Here is a 20,785-nt window from a genome sequence, read left to right on the forward strand (position 1 = left end):
GCAGGGTGCCATTTAGAGGATACTTGAGCTGGTTTCAGTAAGCTGCAATGAAAAACAGGGTGAATTCTCCTTAAATTATGAGGAGACTGGGTTTATGATTATTATAATTGGAACAGGTCCGATAAATTTAGGTCCCAACTTCTTGGATGGTTGTTGTGATTTAAGGAACTTGGTAGAAAGGTACATCTTATCGCCTACTTTCATATTCCACTGAGGTTGTCTTTTATGGTCAGCAATTTTTTTGTAAGTTTGCTGGGCATTGTTTAAGGGTTGCTTAATAACGGGCCAGGCAGCAGCCACTTTATTGCACCACTCGGCTGAACAAGTGGCCGGTGGCTTGAGGGGTAGTTCGGGAATGAGAACAAAGTCCTGACCTGATACAACTTGAAAAGAGGTCAACCCCATACTCTGATGAACAGAGTTATTATAAGCAACTTCAGCAAAAGGAAGTCAGTCCACCCAATCATCCTGTTAGAAATTAATATAGCAATGAAGGAATTGCTCAAGAGTAGGCTGGACTCGTTCAGTTGCCGGATGATATGATGAGCTTAAAGATTGCTGGACCCCAATTAAGTTTCAAAAGGACCTCCAAAACTTAGAAGTGAATTGCATGCCGCGGTCCAAAATTACACGTTCATGACACCCGTGTAAATGATACACATGTTGCAAAAAGAATTTGGTGAGCTGCAAAGCAGTAGGTAACTTTGCACATGTGCTTGATTCGAAAATAGATCAATGACAGTCCAAATGACAGTTTTATTCCTACTGTCAGGCAAATCTACAGTAAAGTCCATGGCAATGTCCTTCACGGCCAGGAAGGATCAGCTACCTGCTGAAGTAGTCCCTGAGACCTTCCCCCTTTCCTTTTAGCTTGTGCACAAGTGGGACATGTAGCAACATAGTTTTTTACATCAGTCTGTAGAGTTGGCCACCAAAATTGACACCTAATTAAATGCAAAGTTTTTGTAAAAGCAAAATGACCAGCTAACTTGTCATCATGAGACCTCTGCAAGATTTTCAGCCTCAAAGTTTCAGGCACATAAATCTTGTCATTACAGTACCAAACCCCGTTGTGCTCAGTCAAGGTGGTTTTGTTACTTCATAGCCAGGAATTGGTAGCTAGCGCAAGCAGCAACTCATTGCAAGTCTGATTATACTTTCACTTCTGGACCTCCTGCTTGTTTGGTGTTATGCACGCCATTCCCAATTGTTTTTCAGGAAAGACTATCTACTATCTCTGTTTGCTGACTATTGTGTTGGGGCAAACGTGAAAGAGCATCAGCCAAAAAGTTCTTTTTGCCTGGGAAAAAATTCAGAGTAAAATTGAAGCAACTAAAAAGTTGAGCCCAGCATAGTTGCTTACCATTCAGCTTTCTGGGCGTGCGCAGCGCCTGCAAGTTTTTATGATCAGTCCATACCTCAAACGGGTGCTTGGCTCCTTCTAGGAGGTGATGCCAAGTCAGCAGGGCAGTTTTTACAGTGAAGGCTTCTTTCTCCCATGCATGCCAGTGTCTCTCAGCATCAGTAAACTTATGAGACAGATAGGCACATGGCCAAGGGACCTGTTGAGGGTCCTTTTGAAGTAATACATCCCCAATTGCTTGGTCAGACGCATCGGCTTGAATGATAAATGGATGTTCAGGGTTGGGACATTTAAGTATGGGTTCAGCTGTGAAAGGAGCTTTCAAGTTGTTGAAAGCAGTCTGACAGTCAGGAGTCCAATTTAAGCGCGCTCCAGGTGTGGAGACTTTGCGCATTTCCCCTATGCCTTTAGTTTTCAACAAATCAGTCAATGGCAAATCAATCTGGGCAAATTGGGGGATGAATTGGCAGTAGAAATTTGTGAACACCAAGGAACTTTGGAATTGCCTTTGGATTTGTGGTGGTTCCAACTCAATAATGTCCTGAATTTTGGCAGGATCCATCTCAATTCCATTAGTAGAAATTCTGTAGCCTAAATAGTCCAATTGAGTTTTATGGAACTCACACTTTGACAGTTTGGCATAAAGCTGGGCATCTCGCAGCTTCTGCAAAAACTTTTTTGACTGGTTTGACATGTTCTCTTTCTGTTGACATATAGATTAGGATATCATCAAGACAGACCAACAAACCTTTACAAATATGCTCATGTAAAACTTCATTTATGTATTGCATGAATACTCCTGGAGTGCCAGCCAACCCGAACGGGAGGACCTTATATTGGTAGGATCCTAAAAGGCAGTTGAATGCTGTTTTCCATTCATCTCCCTCTCTAATTCAGATTCTAAAATAAGCTTCTCTCAGGTCCAACTTAGTGAAAATAGCCCCTTTTGACAGGTGAGACAACATATCTTTCATTAATGGAAGAGGATATTGGTTGGTTATCGTGATGGTGTTTAAACCTCTGTAATCTGTACACAGTCTTAAAGAGCCATCCTTCTTAGCCCTGAATAAAACAGGTGCAACCAACGAGGAATTTGCTGGCTCAATAAAACCCCTGGCCAAGTTTTTATCAATGAACTCCCTTAAGACCTTCTTTTCTGTCTCTGACATGGCATACATCTTTGGTTTAGGCAGTTTTGCTTTCGGATCAATTTCAACAGCACACTCAGTCTTTCAGTGAGGTGGTAATTGATCTAACTCCTTTTCATCAAACACATCAGAAAACTAGCGATACTGGCTAGGAATCAAGGATTCATGCTCAGTAGCCAGGCCAGGCATTTTTTTTATCATGATGTCTGCAAATTGGCTCAGGGTGTATTGGACCTCTGTCTCCGGACTGGCGTTAAAGCCCGTTGGTAAACTTCAGTCCTCCGATTTCCTATTGAACTTGGGGTTTTCTACTTTTCAACCAAGGAAGTCCCAAAATTATGGAATAGTTTGTTATAGGTGCCACCATGAACTGCAAAGTCTCTTTGTGGCCACCTATGCTCATATCTACAGTCTCTGTGTGGTACTCTACAGGTCCCCCATGAGCCACAGTTCCATCTGAGTGAACACTATGGGCTGCTTGAGTTTTTTCACTTTTAAATTTAATGTAGTAATGAGAGCCGGGTGAATTAAGTATTTTGTGCACCTGGAATCTAGCATGGCAGTTAGATTAGCTTTATGTTTGCTTCTGAGTTTTTTAGTTCAACCCTGATAAGTAGAGCAGCCATCACTTACCAAAGGGTCTTCCTCGTCGTCTTCTTCTGAAGACGAGATTTTGTGCCTGGGACTCTCCACCTGTTTGTTGGCACGATTCAGAACAGGTATGCCCCATTTCCCACCAGCTGGGGAACCTCATCTTTGGAATCCTTGCTGGAGTCCTCAGATGGATCAAACTTTTCCTCCTTCTGGGCTGTTGCGGCGGCAGCAGACCCTTTGTGCTTGACTGGCGGAGACTTCGTAGGCTTTCCACCAGGTTTTGCAGCTGCACTGAGCTGTCCTTCCCACATTCATAACATCCTCCTTTTTTCCATTTCCTTTCTCTATCCTCTTCCCCAAGTTTGTTTGACTTTCTTGGGTTCTGTGAAATCTGGCTAGGAGCCACGGTGTTCCGACCGCTCATGCTCTTAATTGCCAGTGGAACCGATACTGAGTATTCTCTACCTCCCCAGCCAGAGAGATCCACTCTCTCAAGGTTGCAGGGTCCCCTCATCCCAGGGCCCAACGTAGCACCTCAGGTTGCAGACCCCCCTTGAAATAATCTACTTTGGTGGCTTCTAGCCAGTCAGGTGTCTTTCTGGCCAAGGCTTTAAATTCTATGGCATATTCTGAGACAGTTTTATCTCACTGTCTGCAGAGCTGTCTTCGCTTGCAGTTTGTCCAGGGGGTCCTCAAACCTCTCCCTCAGGACTCTCATTAAGTCCTTAAGGCTGGGGAGTTCAGGGGCCATGGCATCATGTAATTGCACTAGGCAATCTGCTGCAGCACCCCGTAACTTAGATCCCACTCCCAATACTCTAAGATTCACCTTAGAGTATTCGGTCAGGAAGGTATCCCCAAATTCCTGCATGTATGCTGATACACTGGTCATGAAAAAAGACAGCTGCTGGGGATCCCTGTTAAACTTGACTTGTAAGTCCCTTTGCGCACCCCTGGGAGGGGGAAGACTTATGTGCCCAGACACCAGTTCACCCCAGGTCACCGTATGCCTTCTGATCCTTCTGGCTCCAGGTTGCAGAGATGGTGGTCTAGGAGATGATGAAGTTCAGGGTCCCATGCCTCGAACTGGGGAGGATCTCCTGGAATAGACTACTGACCCCTCTTCATGTAGATCTACCTGGTGTTCCAGGGTCAGCGAAATATTTTGCAGCATGGTCTCTGTCGTGAGTACTGATGGTGAGCAGGAGGGGGCCTCTATCCAGGGGGGAAAACGCATGTGTAGTACTGAGGAGTTAATCAGCCATTCAAAGAGACACAGATCAGACCCGCCTTAACCTTTGGGGTTTATCTGTCTGGGTTTTTCCCACGCTTCTTCAGTTTGTTAGGATTTTCTGTCTAATGTAGCAGTGATAAAGCACTAGAGACCTATTCCTTGTCTCAGCGTGGTTCCTGGCTGTTAGGACAGTCTCCATGGCCAACGTTCTGGCTTCCAAACCTCTAATTCATTGGGGTGTAGCTCCCCTCTCATCCTCAGTCTCCTGAGAGCTAAATCATCGGCTTCTCGCCCGGATATCAGTTGATTGGTGTGAACCCATCCTGTTCCCTCCGTCGGCTCCCACAGTCCAATCTTGGTCTGTTCACCTCTGGTCTCTGTGCGGTGACCACTCCGACTCCCAAAGGTCCGACTGGCTCCTCGTCGGGTACCAACTTGCAGTGGCTTGGGATTCTTGGGTCACATCCAAGGTGATGAGTTCGGCATCTAACCCAGTAGGATAATCTTTCGGGAGCTCTGGGCTTTCCTCTGTCCCATTGCCCTCTAGGTCGCTCTTTGCTTCCCCCATTGCCTCTGCCCCTTTGGCGTAATAGATGGTTTTGTTGATTTCTGCCAATGGTGAGGATTCTCTCGACCTCAGTTTTGGCATTTTGTAAAAATCCCTCACTTTCAACTGGTTACCTAAGTCGCCAGGTAGAGTCACAGGTTCAGTGATTCGCAACTTTATGTGATGACTGGAACACTCAACTTCCCACTGAATTGCGACTCATAAGCTTTTGCTTAGAAATCTATTTTAATGGGGTGAAGCATTCAGTACAGAGAAAAAGTTGCGAATGAAAATTCCCGCATTTCTACAGTTCAAAAGGCCAGTAAAGCCAAATTCCCCCCCCCCCCACTGACTCCTTAGGTGTGCACCCCTCCTTCTCATGCCAGCCAATGTTTGTAACAGTTCTCTGCAGATGACCTTGGTGCTGGAAGATAGTCCAAACAAAATGATTTACACTCCAGCCATGCTCCCCCTCCCTGCTGGTCGACTCGCAGATTGACACGCAGTGCACCATAATGGATGCAAGTACAATAAGATGTTCTGGAAACATTTGATCGGGGAGCATGACAGGAAGAAACAGCTAATTTCCTCCACAATATCACCCAAGGAATTGAATCGAAAGCTGCCCTCAAGTTGATAAATGCATAAAAAAGAGAGGCTCTTGGGGAACTTGAATAGTTCTTGACTACTGTACATTGATCAACAATGAAACAACCTGCTCTGAAACTGCTTATTCTGCGGCTAGGATCATCCATTTTACAAGTTTGTAGTAAATATGGTTGCATAAACCTTGCTTCTTATACATAGCAGGCTAATTAGTAGATTGTTCTTAATACCTTTCTTAACGATTGGAAGCATGGTGCTGGTGGTGGTGGTGATGATGAGGAATTTATATGCTACCCAACTCTCAGAGATTCTGGGGGTTTACAAGTCGTTAAAACATTAAAGACAAGGAAAATAACAAGAGAAAAAATGAAGAGTAAAGATGGCAAGGATGATGAAACTGGACAGGAACAAAGGAAACAACCCAATCTAAAGGGGGCTTCAGCCACCCTCGCCAAAAGCCTAGGTGAAGAGCCAGGTCCAATCTTTATGTAACAGCAATTCATGTTGCTATTTGTTAATAGGTGACTTAATATAGAAGCCCACCAACCAGGACTTATTTTCAAGAATTCTGGGGAAATTAAATCCCCTTCTGCTGCTTTGCTGTTCTTCAATTGGGAGATCAATTTAAGAATCTCTGAATTTGAGACTGGAGGCCGGTCAGGCAAGGGGTCAGAAACTAAGAAGCCTAGACTTTCTCCCTTGGCTAATATATATCGAATAGGTCATAGTAGTATGTTGCCCAGGTGTCAGGCAGGGTTGAATTATTAGAACTGAGTTTAAAAGAAAAAAAGTATAAGTGTATGTGTGTGGAAATTAAAATAGTGCAGTTTCAAGACAAAAATTCAGTGTTACCATGACATGGTCTCAATACATGTTTTTACCACAAAACAGCAAATTAATCCAAAGTACATTTATATTGTGCACTGGAAAGGCTTTCATCTATGCTGCCATTTTCAAACTTACTTCAGAATATATTATAATTTAATTAGCAGATATTGCATACAGAAAACAATAGTCAACAATTTTTACATGCTGTGCAAGAAAAGATGAATGAAGAATGTGGCACATATTATAGATGTAAATCTCTACAAAAATGAAAACTTGGATAGGTAGGCAGTATTTACAGCAGGGAATCCATCTATTTTGCATTGCCATGCTGATGAGAACTCATGTGTTCTTGACTGAAAGTCTATAGAACAATCTTCTTGACTGAGCTCTTTTGTATTCTAAATTTCTGCCAGAAATTGCCATTCAAACTGGATCAAACTGGAATGTTTTGTAAAATATACTATCCTGGATAAATACATATGAGACTGACTAGCAAATCCTTGAATTAGAATTACTGAAAGAGCTCAAAACCTCAAATGACCTGAAGTAATGGGCTGCTCTTCTAATTTCCAAACCCATGACTAGGAATAATGTTCTGCATTAGTTCTCTTTAATTCTATTTTTATCTGCAGGTTCTGGCCCATACTTCATAGTGGAACACCACAATAAGACCTAATGCACTATCAGCAAACAGCCCCATTCACAAAATTCTAGAATTCTTCATGTTATATTGAAATACTTCATAGTACTCTTTTTTACAGAGTAAATATTTAATGAAATATTTATAGATAGAATATTTTATTACTTATTACTTAAGCGGAAAGTATTAGCTTAAACTATATTATAGGGAGAAAACAGGTAAAATCTAGTTGTCCAGAAGGCTGAAAACTTTATTATATTTTACTCATTTAATATATTTCTACCCTTACAACATAGCTAACATGGGAAGGGAAGGGAAGGGAAGGAGCAAATCAGAAGTCATATATGATGCTGGATAGTGAATGCAATTACTTTATAAAATTTCATTGCAGCTGAGCCAAATTTTCACAACATCTGTCTATTGACAGACTGCTAATATTTCCATAAAGGCAGTACAGGAGCAGGGGGAAGCCCTACATTTAGACAACCAGAACTAAAAGAAGCATGTTGAAAGCATCCAAATATTTCAGACCTGTGTTATGAATTTGAAAGCACCAGACAGAATCAAAGTAAAATAGTAGTCCTATAAGAGCTCTAGAAGATAAAAAAAAGTTAGAGTTCACTTTATTCTTTTTTTAGAAGTGAAGTCTACAAAAGGCTTGTTATATATATTTTTTTCAGAAGCATACAATTTTGGGGAGAAACATCTCTTAATTCTGTTTCTAAATCTATGGAAGGAGACTACTCACGTAATATCACTGCGCTGGTAGCAGCCCTGAAGAAGACTAGCAATCAGGTCACTGATGAACTCCACATCATCACTGTAAAGAGCTGCTTCAAGTTCCTAATGAGAGAAAGAAGGAATAAATAAATTCTTAAATTCCTTACTGGCTGGTGAAAAAGGATTGGACAATTACATGCAACTACAATAGTTAGCAGAAGAATCACAATTTGCATTGTTTAATTTGTACAACATTTTTGCATCCTCATTATCTCTAGTTTGTACCTCCTAAGTGGTGGGATGCAGGCAATAGTATGATGGCTTGCAAAGCAGTCTCTAAATTAGCGATGAGGGATCTTAGCTTGCATAAAATAGCATGAGCATGCTTGGTGTAAAACTAAGTTTTGGTTGCATTCATGGCACACAGGCCAAAATATCTCAAAATTGACAGGTACATCCTTACCCAGGGCTGCAAATAGAGGAGGGCAAGCGGGGCATGTGCCCCAGGTGCCGTGCTGGGGGGGGCACCAAAATGGGTGCGGAATCCATGTTTGCCCTGGGTGACACAGACCCTAGTTGCGGGCCGGTCCTTATCATTAGCAAGGAATGGTGCATGTGGCATGAGTATGATTAAGGCTGGTAACATACCCTACTCTTTATCTTACTAAAAGTGTTATGTTAAAACCTTGATTGGCAAAAGCCATGATAGGCAAGGTCAATATTCATTGGCCCATCTGTTGTTGAATACAGCATGATGAATGTGAGATGAATATATGGTAAAGAGGAAGATTAATATACAACATCCACATAATTAGACATGTTGTATTTGTGAAACTAACAGGGAGAGGATTTAATTGATTTAAACGAAGGTGGTCATACCTTTTGGAGTACAGTTGATGAATACATGCAGGGAAGTGAAAGCATAGGTTTCATTATGAATACAAGGGCTAAAATGTATGTCAGAAAGTATGGACTGGTGTCATTTTAGACTGTTATTGATGTGTACAGAAGTAAGAAGGCATAGGTTGTTATGCTCCAGTGAACTGTGATAATGAAAGAAGTACAGATGAATTTTGGGACAAACTGCACATCATTCTGAAACAATGTGACCTGAAGGAAAAAGTTACTCTGGTGATATGAATGGGTAGATAAGAAGAAAATGAGAGAATTTTTAGAAAGTGATTGGGCAATTCAGAGAGCTGAGAATGAATAAAAATGCTGATTATTTGATGAGTATCTGTTTAGAAAAAGATCTGTATGTTTTAAATGCATGGTTTATCTATTCATATGATACATGGCAAAGGAAAGAATATAATTCTAAAAGCATCACTTTGATTAATTTGATCTTTTATGAGGCAAGATTGAGAGAATTAGTGAAAAATGGAAAAGGTGAGAGATTCTGAATGTGCGGGAGACCATTTTGGGCAATGTCAAGAATGGAACCTGGAAAAAAAAGTGGACATGGAAGAAGAGCAATTGAAACAGGAATTAAAATAGAAGGATTGCGAAGGGGGAAAATCTGAATATTGCATGCAAAGTATTAGAACAGAGGTCTCAAACATGTAATCCATGAGTCACATGCAGCCTGCTGAGTTCTTTTACCCAATACATCATAGCTCAAAAACATGCAGTGCTGCCAGTCTGAAGACTCTGCACACCTTTGCTCTCTGCTGCCACCATCCTGCCCTATGTTGTGTGCAGTACTGCACCAGCATGTGATCACTGCAAAGGCGTGAAGAGGGAACATTGTTGATGATGTCACTATTTGTCCATGCTAGTTGGAGCCAGAGAGATACACAGAACATGGTGAAGTATAGGACAATGGATAGGTCACAGATTGCAGGCACAGCAACAGAATATATTACTGTTACCCATATTTTTATTTTTATTAATCATCAATAATATAAATTTACTAATTATTTTAATTCTTTTATTGGTTTAATTAATTATTAAGTATTTAACATTTGTTGTGTAATTGGATATGCCGTCCACCAATCAGCACATTTTATATAATGTGGCCCACAGATTCATTTGAGTTTGAGATCCCTGTATTAGAAAATATATTAATTTCCCAGCATAATTAATGGAAAATGGACATATGGAAAGATGATGGGAAAGCTGCTTGGAAGAGAGTAAAGGAGTGCTACAGAAGTGTGTGGAGTTACACTAACTGAAAATATAAAAAGGAGGCTTGATGAATGATGAAGTGAAAGAGGACATGAATAAGAACAAACTGTACATAACCAAATGATTGCTGTAAAAATTTTGTGTCTTCTTTCAGCCTAATTTTTTACACATGCATAGAGAGTAAAAGTTGTAAAAAATGTAGTCAAAGTGAATGAGCAAGGAATGGTTAAGATTAAAAGAAACAATCTTCTTCCCACCCAAGCATTGTAATGGAAATTTAAAAATGTTTTAGTAGTGAGTGAAAGGGGTTGAACAAGGAGCCTTTAACAGAGTGGATGGAATTAAAAACAAAAGTGATGAAATAATTAGAGATGAGATTTAAGTGAGAATATGCTGTTCTGAATAATAGTAATATGTCAAAGAATAAAAGTTAGACTAGTGCTACAAATGTTAATGTCCAAGAAAAAATGATGAAAATGAAATCATAAATACTGTGAGAATGTTAAAAAATGGTAAGGCTGCAAATGTAGATGGTATTAACTGGGAAAGTATGTATATATGTATTTATTTAACTTTAGAGGCTGCCTGAGTCCAGATGACTTTAGGCAGTTTGTATTAAAAAATGAAAGATGACAAAATCATGAAAAATCATGAACATCTGGAATGAACAAACACAGTGCTCCCAAAAATTAACTTAAGGATGTTGTTTACTTGTAGACTGGTTTGTGTGATTTGTTTAATTGTGTATGAGAACTGTTTCTGTACCTGATGATTGAAAGAATGTTGTTACCGTGCTCTTATACAAAGGGAATGGCAACAACAGTGAATACAAAAGCTACAAGGTGAGTAAATTAAGTATGTCTGAGAAGGTATTTCACAGAACTTGAACTAAAGCATACAAGAAGTGACAAAGAGCAAAATTCGGGAAATGCAATGCAACTTTATGCCAAACAAGAGGTGCATAGATCAGATTTTTTTTCTCTTTAGGAAGAACTGAAAAATCAGTGAATGTGAAAAAGTAAGTTTAGAGTACATTTGTTGATTTAATGCTTATTGATTTAGATAAAGAGTCAATTATAGATTTAATATATGAATAGATTTGAATTGTGGTATGGTTTACATGAATATGGATTGAAGGTGGTTCTGAATAATAATCATAATAATACTTTAATAATTTATTAACTTTATATGCCGTCTAACTCCCAGCAACTCTGGGCAGTTTACAAATTGTTAAAAACATTTCAAAAAAAGTACCAATACAAGAAACACAAAACAATGCAAAACAAAGGAACAAAGGTGGCAGAGAAAACAAACCCTGATGAGAACAAGGAAAAGGAAGAAAAGAGGTGTCAACTGTCCTCGCCAAAAGCCTGGGAGAAGAGCCACTTCAGAACCCTCAGAAATACCAGTAGGGTGGGGCTGTTCAAATCTCAGGGGGAACCTCATTCCAGAGGGCAGGCGGCACTACAGAGAAAGAGCGCTTCCGGGGTCCCAAAAGGTGGCATTGTTTAATCGATGTAACTTGGAGCGTAGAAACTCTGCCAGATCAAACAAGTGTGGCAAGAGTGGTATAACATGAAAATAAACCATACATGAGAATGGGATGTTTAGTGGAACTTCAGCATTGAGCAGAGAATGAGATGTGCCCTTGTACACTTATGGTTAAATGTATAAAGAATGCTTGTAGCCATATTACAGGTGGGTTGGATGGGAATGCACATTAACATAATTTTGCATGCAGATTATGCTGTATTGTTGGAGGAGAACCTGAATGATTTGCAGATTGTTTGACGGAAAAAGAAGGATGTATCTGAAAATAAATGTATCAAAGACCATCTTTGCATTTGCCAGCAAAAATGGAGTAAGCAATATCAAGCAGTGCATAAATGGTGAAGAGTTAGAGCAGGTGGATGAATTTGTGTACTTTGGTGGATTGTTTACTAAGGATGAGGAAATGGATGGGAAATTTTCAAAAAAGAGAATATGGTTCTGCCCACTTGGTTATATAGAAGTGAGAGTTAGTTATGACGGGAGAAACACTGACAGTAGTGGAATAAAACAAAAAGTACTAAGATAAAAAACAAACGGCCAATGAATGAATATGGACTAAATGTAAAAGTGAGTGATTAGTGTCAAAGAAGGATGTTGAGATGTACAAAGAGATGAAAGAGGATCAAATTGCAAAAACAAATGCTTGAGAATTAAAAAAAGACCAAGAAAGTTTTGGTTGGATGGTGTTGATGAGATTCTGAAAAAGAGTGGCAAAGAACAAAAAGCAAATAGATGGATATAGGGAAATAAAAAATGATTTACAAGGATAGAGTGGAATGGAACGTATAATGAGTGGTGTAAACTAGACTTGGTTAGTAGGTTTCTTTTCCTTTCCTCTTATATCTTGCCCTAATTTTTGCTTTTTTTTTTTTTTTTTAACTGTTTCTCTGTGCTTTGCACAATGTTGCTTTACTTGAAAGGGAATATTGTGAGAGGTATTTAAATTTGTTCTTATTATTTTACTATTACTGCTATGTATCCTTTTAAAGTTCTTACCCCGTTTATTTTATACTCAAATCAATACGGTTTCTCTTGCATTATGTTTTTTCATTGTTTCCACTTTGCCTTTCTAATTTTCCCATTCTAAACTTTGTTTAGGGATGCTTTATAAGAGCACAAAAAAAAAAAAAAGAACAGTTCACACTTATACTTTCCAAACTGATCCTCCTCTTCCAATCCCTCTAAGGAAATGTAGTATGTACTCTTAAAACACTGAGGGGGAAAAACTCTAAAAATATTTGTACATTCTGTGGCCAGACTTATTCCTGGTCTTCTCTTGGCTCATAGATTTCGATATATGTTTGCAGTTATTTATAAGCCACACTTAATGACAGATGTTTGATTGCTGTGGTTCCACTGAAAAATATGGCATGTGTATGGTATATAGCTTCCTGTGCATCTGACTTTTAAGATTGCAAGTTCTGGTCTTTAGGACAGTAAACATCATACTTGTGACTACATGGGCAATATCTGAAATCCCAGAAGCCAGAAGAGTTTCTCACCCAGTGCCAGCAGTCAGAGTTTCAGAGCTTTTAAAACTCATCACCCTCTCAGCATGATCAAAAAGTCAGAATGCTTACCTATAACTGTAGTTCTTCGAGTGGTCATCTGTGCATTCGTACAGATGGTTGGTGCACTTGCGCACATCAGAATCTTCTAGAGCTGTGCAGGCCTTTTTAGCAGAAGCTCACTCTCTAGCACACATGCTCCTGGATATTGTTTCCATCCGTCCCCTCAGTTTCTCAAGATCACCATAGCTGCTCTTAGGAAAAAAGGCTCCTTAGCAGAAGTATCTGCAGAGGGGAAGTTGTGTGAATTATGTAAATGGACAGATGACCACTCAAAAACTATCGTTACAGTTATGCAACCTGTTTTTTTCTTCTTCATGATCTTTGTGCATCATGCATTTGGCCCTCAAGCATTGGGGTCAAGTTGACTGGAGTTCCTGCCTGAAGGGTATAATATAAATATGAGTTCTCAATTGCCTATTAATTTTTGTAGCTGTTTTTAGTTATATTGCTTACATTTGACTGTATGCTGCCCAGAGTCATGACTGCTCGATTGGACAGCCATATAAATCTCTTAAATAAATAGCTAATGGAAGTGATAGTGTGAAAAAAGTTTAATCACATGAGATGAAAGGACTTTCCTGATGATATAAGAGCTTACTCTTGATCCAGGCACTAATGTTGAATGAAAATTATGGTTGTGACTAAGCTATGGCTTTGAATAAGACAGGTAAGAAGACACCTACAAGGAAGGCTGCTGAAAAGGTAGTAGACCCGGACAGGTCTGAATATAAGAAGTTCCCTCTTGTGCAAACTGAAGTAAGAGTGGAAATATCTCCTAATGACCCAGAAAATAGAGAAAACAGCATATGGAATGATAAAAGTGAGCAGTCTCATCCATATAAAGGCCAAACATTCTATGAATGTCAAATATGCAGATTAAATATTTCATTAATTTTAGATGGAGTTGAATGGAAGATAGGAAACACAACAGGATGATTAACATGAAAAATTCTGAAGCAATTTTAGTAAAGAAATTTGACTCTGATCTTACGCATCACTTTTCTTTGTTAAGCGTGAAAAACGACTGAACAACTGTAACAGTGCATATCTCATTGGACTGAAAAACCAAATTAATTGTACCAAGGAAAGCAACTTTAAAAGTCAGTAGCAATAATGTATACCTGCCAGAAAGCCAAAAGTTTGCTGGTAAGCATGACAATATCAGAGAGTGAGTGACAGAACTTCAAACTGAATAGGAGAATACAAATTTAGTATTCTTTTTAGATTAGTGAGGAAGTATCAGAAAGTGATACCATCGGAAGGTGAGACCCCCAGGTCGGAAGATGGTCAAAATGCTACTGGGGAGGAACAGAGGATGAGCTCAACTAGCCCCAGACGTGATGACGCAGCTAGCTCAAAGCCGAAAGGACGGCTAGCGGCCGACGGTGCTGGTGGTGAACGGTGAATCCGATGTTCTAAGGATCAACACACCATTGGAACCTGGAATGTAAGATCTATGAGCCAGGGCAAATTGGATGTGGTTATTGGTGAGATGTCAAGATTAAAGATAGACATTCTGGGCGTCAGTGAACTGAAATGGACTGGAATGGGCCACTTCACATCAAATGACCACCAGATCTACTACTGTGGACAAGAGGACCACAGAAGAAATGGAGTAGCCTTCATAATTAATAGTAAAGTGGCTAAAGCAGTGCTTGGATACAACCCAAAAAACGACAGAATGATCTCAATTCGAATTCAGGGCAAGCCATCTAACATCACAGTGATCCAAATATACGCCCCAACCACAAATGCTGAAGAAGCTGAAGTAGAGCAGTTCTATGAGGATCTGCAGCACCTACTGGACAACACGCCTAAAAGAGATGTTATTTTCATCACAGGAGACTGGAATGCTAAGGTGGGCAGTCAAATGACACCTCGAATTACAGGTAAGCATGGCCTGGGAGAACAAAACGAAGCAGGACATAGGCTGATAGAATTTTGCCAAGACAATTCACTCTGCATAACAAACACTCTCTTCCAACAACCTAAGAGACGGCTTTATACATGGACTTCACCAGATGGACAACACCGAAATCAGGTTGACTACATCCTTTGCAGCCAAAGGTGGCGGACATCTGTACAGTCGGTAAAAACAAGGCCTGGAGCTGACTGTAGTTCAGATCACGAACTTCTTCTTGCACAATTTAGGATCAGACTAAAGAGATTAGGGAAGACCCACAGATCAGCTAGATATGAGCTCACTAATATTCCTAAGGAATATGCAGTGGAGGTGAAGAATAGATTTAAGGGACTGGACTTAGTAGATAGGGTCCCGGAAGAACTCTGGACAGAAGTTGGCAGCATTGTTCAGGAGGCGGTGACAAAATACATCCCAAAGAAAGAGAAAACGAAGAAGGCAAAATGGCTGTCTGCTGAGACACTAGAAGTAGCCCAAGAAAGAAGGAAAGCAAAAGGCAACAGTGATAGGGGGAGATATGCCCAATTAAATGCAAAATTCCAGAGGTTAGCTAGAAGAGATAAGGAATTATTTTTAAACAAGCAATGTGTGGAAGTGGAAGAAGACAATAGAATAGGAAGGACAAGAGACCTCTTCCAGAAAATTAGAAACATTGGAGCTAAATTCCAGGCAAAAATGGGTATGATCAAAAACAAAGATGGCAAGGACCTAACAGAAGAAGAAGAGATCAAGAAAAGGTGGCAAGAATATACAGAAGACCTGTATAGGAAGGATAACAATATCGGGGATAGCTTTGACGATGTGGTCAGTGAGCTAGAGCCAGACATCCTGAAGAGTGAGGTTGAGTGGGCCTTAAGAAGCATTGCTAATAACAAGGCAACAGGAGACGACGGCATCCCAGCTGAACTGTTCAAAATCTTGCAAGATGATGCTGTCAAGGTAATGCATGCTATATGCCAGCAAATTTGGAAAACACAAGAATGGCCATCAGACTGGAAAAAATCCACTTATATCCCCATACCAAAAAAGGGAAACACTAAAGAATGTTCAAACTATCAAACAGTGGCACTCATTTCACATGCCAGTAAGGTAATGCTCAAGATCCTGCAAGGTAGACTTCAGCAGTTCATGGAGCGAGAATTGCCAGATGTACAAGCTGGGTTTAGAAAAGGCAGAGGAACTAGAGACCAAATTGCCAATATCCGCTAGATAATGGAAAAAGCCAGGGAGTTTCAGAAAAACATCTATTTCTGTTTTATTGACTATTCTAAAGCCTTTGACTGTGTGGACCATAACAAATTGTGGCAAGTTCTTAGTGGTATGGGGATACCAAGTCATCTTGTATGCCTCCTGAAGAATCTGTATAACGACCAAGTAGCAACAGTAAGAACAGACCATGGAACAACAGACTGGTTTAAGATTGGGAAAGGAGTACGGCAGGGCTGTATACTCTCACCCTACCTATTCAACTTGTATGCAGAACACATCATGCGACAAGCTGGCCTTGAGGAATCCAAGGCTGGAGTTAAAATCTCTGGAAGAAACATTAACAATCTCAGATATGCAGATGATACCACTTTGATGGCTGAAAGCGAAGAGGAACTGAGGAGCCTTATGATGAAGGTGAAAGAAGAAAGTGCAAAAGCTGGTTTGCAGCTAAACCTCAAAAAAACCAAGATTATGGTAACCAGCTTGATTGATAACTGGCAAATAGAGGGAGAAAATGTAGAAGCAGTGAAAGACTTTGTATTCCTAGGTGCGAAGATTACTGCAGATGCTGACTGCAGTCAGGAAATCAGAAGACGCTTAATCCTTGGAAGAAGAGCAATGACAAATCTCGATAAAATAGTTAAGAGCAGAGGCATCACACTGACAACAAAGGCCCGCATAGTTAAAGCAATGGTGTTCCCCGTAGTAACATATGGCTGCGAGAGCTGGACCATAAGGAAGGCTGAGAGAAGGAAGATTGATGCTTTTGAACTGTGGTGTTGGAGGAGAATTCTGAGAGTGCCTTGGACTGCAAGAAGATCAAACCAGTCCATCCTCCAGGAAATAAAGCCAGACTGCTCACTTGAGGGAATGATATTAAAGGCAAAACTGAAATACTTTGGCCACATAATGAGAAGACGGGACACCCTGGAGAAGATGCTGATGCTAGGGAGAGTGGAAGGCAAAAGGAAGAGGGGCCGACCAAGGGCAAGGTGGATGGATGATATTCTAGAGGTGACGGACTCATCCCTGGGGGAGCTGGGGGTGTTGACGACCGACAGGAAGCTCTGGCGTGGGCTGGTCCATGAAGTCACGAAGAGTCGGAAGCGACTAAACGAATAAACAACAAATCAGAAAGTGGAAGAAACATCAACTGCATCATGGAATGCAGCAATAGCTGCCAAATACAATGGGAGGGTTATAACACAGTGAAACTAAACACTGGAAAATCTACTGTAACAGATAGTTCTTTGAGTGAACAAACAGGGCGTGTTAATAAGAATTTGCCAGGGAAATTCAATAGGAAGAAGGGGAATTACCAGGGGGATTGTGTGCTTAATTGTGAGGCGAGAAAAGTCATCTTCTGAATATTTATTTTGCAAATAGGATGTCCTGAGAGCTGCTGACTGCCAGTTGTAAGTGACCGAATAGCTACTTTCTACCTAAGCAGAGATTGCAGAAGCAATATAAGGCAATCAGTCTCCAGACAGCAAGTTCACTAAATGAGTAAATAGAATTAATAGGAGTTGCCTGGGCAGTTAGGTACAAGATTTTAAGGAAAATCTATGTGCCATATATTTTTATCAAGTGCAAGCTTGAAGGTATACTTAAGAAAATTGAATTAGTGACTATACTTCAGCTGAAGAGAGAATGTTAAGCTTGATCAAATAAAAGAGGTGATGCAATAAAACAGAGGAAGCAATGCTCTATAATGAAGACAAAGACAACTTAACGAAGTATTAAGCCCAATGAACAACCAGAAGCAAGAGATGTAGAAGGTACTCTGCACCGCTGGAACTCAGGACTTTGAAGTCCTCCCAGAAGAAGCTGAACTTATAAGAGACACTTCAGAAAAGAAGAAAGGATGGAATGTCTCTTCAGAAAAGAAAGACAGGATGACTCATTATTATGAGGAACCAAAATAAATATGCTGACAAAATCCATCAGCTCATAAAATATGCAAATCATCAAAAGCCCAGATCAGCACATGATGGAAAAATTTCAAGATTATTAAGTCCACAAAAAAAGTTTTTTCTTGCTAATTCTTTGGGTGACAAATTTACTGCAAGGAATAGCTGTGTTTTTTTTTTTAAAGGGTGTTGCTTTATATGTTACTAAATATCCATATCTGCGAGTGAATGACCTTGATGATATTGTATGTAGACTATATAGGTTAAAATAATTGGAGGAACAAATATACTGTTCCTGATGCCAACCCATCCTAAAAGGTATGAATGCTTTCCAAAAGAATTTCTAAGGAAGCATTAAGTAGTAACGATGGAGGACTTTAATTTCCCCAACACCTTGCTGAGAGACAGGATGCCAAGCATAGTCTTTCCATGGAAGTCCTAACTTCTCCAGATGACATGGACTTCATTATTCATGGGGAATTCATTCCAGTATACAACTATGGATAAGGAGTGCTTGAACCTGTGGGAACTGAAGGGTTAAGTTTTGGAGCCTCAGAAAATACCTGAAAAATCACCAAAAATAAAGGAAAAAGCAGAAATGAGAATAATGTACCTTGGCCACCTTAGATTTTGTGCTCCCCGCCCTATTTAAAGAACACAGAATAAAGAAACATACATTTCCTTCACTCTGCAGCTGGAGTCAACCGGCCTTTATTCTTTCTTTTTGGGGCATGCACAATCTATGCTCAGTATAGGCTTGATCAATCTCTTGTAGCACTGTTGAACCCCAAAGAGTGAGGTTGTCCTTGGTTGTCTTGAAATTGCAACGTCTTTCTTTCTCATTTCTGATGAGGAAATGATATGGCATCCACTTCCAGAATAGGCCTATTTCATAAGCATTGATGACTTCCTATTTGTTTGGCCACCCATCTCAGCATGGCAACTCTGGGCAGCTAACAACTATTAAAACATAATAATGCATAAACAGCATCTGAAGTAAAAAAGCAATCTACCTGAAGTTTAACAACTTCACCAGTTCTAGCTAATGATCCCATGCCCAGGAGCACATTCATCTCTTCAAAGCCTTCCAAAAATACAGCAGAGTTGGGGCCAACCTAACCTTAAAGGGAATGGTCTTCCAACATGAAGCACTGCAACAGAAAAAGCCCCTTTCAGAGTCCCACAAGATGACATGCTATGCTTTGTACTTCTGGATTCATCAAGTATTAAAATTCAGTTGGACATCTTTGTGCCTCCTCATCTCCAATGATACAACTTCTCCTGCCAGTTTGATACTGCAGAGGCTGCAGTAGTTTTTGAATCCCTGAAACCAGCCTTTGATCATTTGGAAACCATCTTCAACATCTTTCATCACAAATCACTTGTATACTGCAGTGCTTTTTCAGGGTTTACTTGTTCACTCGGTGACAAGCATCTTTGGGCTTTGTTCTCCAATCAAAAGGCTGAGGGTCTTTTCCATCCATTCCAAGTGGGATCTTGTGGTTGAAATGCTACTTTCAGACTCCCCAGTCACAAAGATACTGGTTTACTTTTCTTTATGAAGCAGACAGTGGATTCACAATGCCATAGAACAGATATTGCAGTCCAACTGCTCCACATAGTCACCCAAGGGCAACACTTTATGAAAATATTTACAACTTCCCAAGTAGGGCTCTCAATGTGTGCTTGCTCATTTCACTGTGGAGGAAGTAATGTCAAGGAGCAGATGACTATATTAGGACAGAATGCAATAGATCACCTTGATTGCAGTGAAATGGGGATCGTGGACACCAGCTGCATATTTCTGCACATATACAAAATGGTGGATGGATCAGAATCATGTATGAAAAGCTGTGGACACACTGAACCATTTACCAAGGATAACTAGGTCCACTTGTACCTTTTACTTCAGTATGAGAGGGGGTTGTTCAGATTTGTCATTCAACTTTTCTGAAGCTCAGGAAAAGAGTTGATGGGTGTTCTGATGGCACTAGTGTTGGAAGTTTTGGCAAATCCAGCATGCCTCATTAAGTTGTCCCGCAATGCAACTCTGAGGAAGCTGTTTGTTGCAACTCCCACTTCCTCTTTCTCTCTCCTTCCCCCCTTCTCTACCCAGGGAGAGGCAGCATGGATGCTGCTCTCTTCATCAGGGCCATGTGCTTGGGCCTTGATGAGGAATTCTGCCCCTTTCTTTCACACACCTCTTGGCAGCTGTAGGGCTGAGAGTTTAGGGCAAACTATGTAATTAGAAAGAAAAGAACTTCATCTTTTCCACCAAGATGGATGTTACAGAACAACAAAGAATAAAGTCAGTAAGCTTCTTTTTACTTCTTAACCTAATATGTCTACACATGTGACTCTTTATGTTTGGGAGGGCTGAATGTGTAAGAGCAATAACCTGTGTTTCTCTGGCGTGCTCACTGAAGCTATCTAAGATAATTTTCTTTTTCTGTGCCAGCTTCTAAGCTGTGTTAAGCTCTGCTCCATTTCAGTGGTTCTAGCAGGCCACTGAATTGGCTTCAACTAGGAAAGGAAAGCATTGTTGGTATTGATGCTGTTTCAAAATGAGCAATATGGATTGCAAAGCAGCCAAGAATTGCAGGGGTAGGGTGGGGTGCAGTGCCAGAGATAGCTTATTGACTGAAGGCAAGAAGTGCCATTTATTTATTTATTTATCTATTTGCCCCCAAACTCCATCACAACTCTGCGCTTGTTTCATAAGTGTACTGTATGTCCATCAATCTGGTCATATATTTTGCAATTTGCTATTTCTGCCTCCCCAAAGTAAATAAAACAAAGTGTCCATTAATTAGTGA

The 20,785-nt window shown here is 40.3% G+C and overlaps 1 protein-coding gene across 1 annotated transcript in view; it reads right to left on the minus strand.

The window, feature by feature from the left end:
• LOC134501211 (chromatin remodeling regulator CECR2) overlaps positions 1-20,785 on the minus strand; it is a 127,224-nt gene that overhangs the window by 45,448 nt on the left and 60,991 nt on the right. The window contains exon 2 of the mRNA XM_063308826.1: positions 7,709-7,803. Within this exon, the coding sequence (XP_063164896.1) occupies positions 7,709-7,803 (95 nt within the window). The remainder of the gene's footprint in view (positions 1-7,708; positions 7,804-20,785) is intronic.

Source organism: Candoia aspera, chromosome 7, assembly GCF_035149785.1.
Source record: "Candoia aspera isolate rCanAsp1 chromosome 7, rCanAsp1.hap2, whole genome shotgun sequence".
NCBI classification, from domain to species: Eukaryota; Metazoa; Chordata; class Lepidosauria; order Squamata; family Boidae; genus Candoia; species Candoia aspera.